The sequence below is a fragment of the Argentina anserina genome, chromosome 4 (genome assembly GCF_933775445.1).
Source record: "Argentina anserina chromosome 4, drPotAnse1.1, whole genome shotgun sequence".
In the NCBI taxonomy this organism is placed as follows: Eukaryota; Viridiplantae; Streptophyta; class Magnoliopsida; order Rosales; family Rosaceae; genus Argentina; species Argentina anserina.
Genome location: NC_065875.1, coordinates 3,427,879 through 3,429,715, shown reverse-complemented (window position 1 = coordinate 3,429,715; position 1,837 = coordinate 3,427,879). Strand labels below are relative to the sequence as shown.

At 39.4% G+C, this 1,837-nt stretch overlaps 1 protein-coding gene across 1 annotated transcript; it reads right to left on the bottom strand.

Annotated features, from left to right (window-relative positions):
- Nucleotides 1-274: 274 nt before the first annotated feature.
- LOC126790495 (uncharacterized) lies at nucleotides 275-1,534 on the bottom strand. Its single transcript, XM_050516746.1, has 2 exons — nucleotides 1,125-1,534; nucleotides 275-669 (listed from the first exon to the last, which is right to left on the bottom strand). The coding sequence occupies exons 1-2, from the start codon at nucleotides 1,404-1,406 to the stop codon at nucleotides 577-579; spliced, it is 375 nt and encodes a 124-aa protein (XP_050372703.1). The 5' UTR covers nucleotides 1,407-1,534; the 3' UTR covers nucleotides 275-576.
- Between the last annotated feature and the right edge of the window lie 303 nt (nucleotides 1,535-1,837).

The following is a 1,837-nucleotide window of genomic DNA, read 5'->3' as shown; positions in this document are numbered from 1 at the left end:
TGCTTATCTCTAATTTTTTTTCGTTGTTTTGTGGCACTAATTTCTTACAGTTTTGCTTGCTCGTGCACTTACGTACGTACAGGCGGTACAGCATAAAACAAAGACTTGGTAAAGTGGTCGATCATTGCGATTTTGTAGCTCACAGTCTCACATATGCACTAGCTCGTTTCTCTAATAAGAGATGAAAATTTATACCGGAAGTATGGGAGCTTGCTCATTATAAGATTGAGAAGAATACGAACGACTCTATTAAACAATCACAAAGAGTTAAAGAGGATCATCACATTTCAGATGCGTTCCATTAGAAATTTACCATATGCATGCTTCCTTAGCTTATAAATTACACAACAGTTCAACTACTTGAGCTAGCTAGCAAACATTATCAAATCGAGAGATTCGATCATATCAACAGACGCAACACTAATGAAACATATCGCCATCCCCAGTTCTCTCGACCACGGCCGCCATGTATTGATCCAAAATGCATACCGATAATTCTGATGCATGTTCGAATTATATATGGGATGCCAGGAAACTACATATCATGTTACATGTACGTATATATGGATCTACCTATCACATAATGCTGCAGCAGACATCATTAACATCACTTGTAAGATGGGCCATGCCGGTTCTGATTTTGACAGCTTCTTCTCCCTTCATTGCTGCCTGCAGTATAAGAATATAATCAATATATACATTACAATACCCGCTCGGAAGAACTCACAGTGCTTTCCAGTAAGGATTTTAGCGGTCCTAAGTGACGAAATCCTAAGAATATGGGGAAAACATCACTGGAAACAACCTCATACAACAGCATTCTCGCTCTATAAGAATTAGCTACTTAAGAAGTACATGGCGTACTAAAATCTAAATAATCTGTGATTAAATTTGAAAACCGCCAATTGTGATCTATTAGTCAATCATGTTCAACATGTACGCAATATATATGAAGCAAAACTTACATGCCAACTAGCTATGTATTGCCAGTCTACCAACAATTAAGAACAAGATATAATCGAGCTAACCTGGGCAAAAAGTTCCTCTTGTACACTAAAATAGCCCAGAATTCAAAACAAGAGAGTTGATTAGTTGAACTAAGACCGTAGTTAACTATTCATCACCTCATTATTGTAAATCAGTGTCGCCGATTGGGGCACCGTCGCATACGCTGCTAGTCGGTAATTTGCAGCTGGAAACGAAGAGACGTGCTTTTCCTCGAAAGTGGTGTGGAAGTGGGAGTAGTTTCGGTTCAGATAGCAGGAGATGCAGAGGTCAAAACTATTAGGTCCGCCGGGAATGCAGCAGTCCAGGCAAGCAAAATATCGTCCCTGGATCACGGCATTGCATTCAAGGCCATCGCATACGACACTCAGATACGAAAAGGTAGCAGTAAAACTAGCCATAATTTTCAGAACAAGAGAACTAGCTAGAGATGAGATTATGTTAAACAGTACCGGCTTGAACACACTGTTCTAGCTAGACTGTGTGATAGCTAAAATATGTAATGTCTTTCTAGCTACTGGTTCACAATCAATTCATTACCTATATCCCTGCAAAGGTGCACTCTTCTTTAATATTGGCCTCTGCATTTGGAGCATTATTTACCCTGTAACTCGTACTACTGTCTGCAATATATAATGATGAAAATGATATATGTTCTGTCTTCCACATGCACAGTTGCACACAAAAGCACAAGGAAAGTAGAACTGTGAAGAAAAGTCCCAGTGAAACGACAACCAGCTAGGGCCGACTCTGATAACTGAGGACCCTGCGTGAATAAAGATGAGGTCTTATTACTAAATCTGAAACTCCTTTGTAATTACGTACTCTTTTA

What these genes read in the sequence shown, in the direction of transcription:
- LOC126790495 (XM_050516746.1), bottom strand. Translation starts at nt 1,406, where the DNA reads ATGGCTAGTTTTACTGCTACCTTTTCGTATCTGAGTGTCGTATGCGAT. An exon ending in CACTGATTTACAATAATGAG is followed by an intron (nt 670 to 1,124) that starts GTGATGAATAGT and finishes CTTATACTGCAG; the next exon opens with GCAGCAATGAAGGGAGAAGA.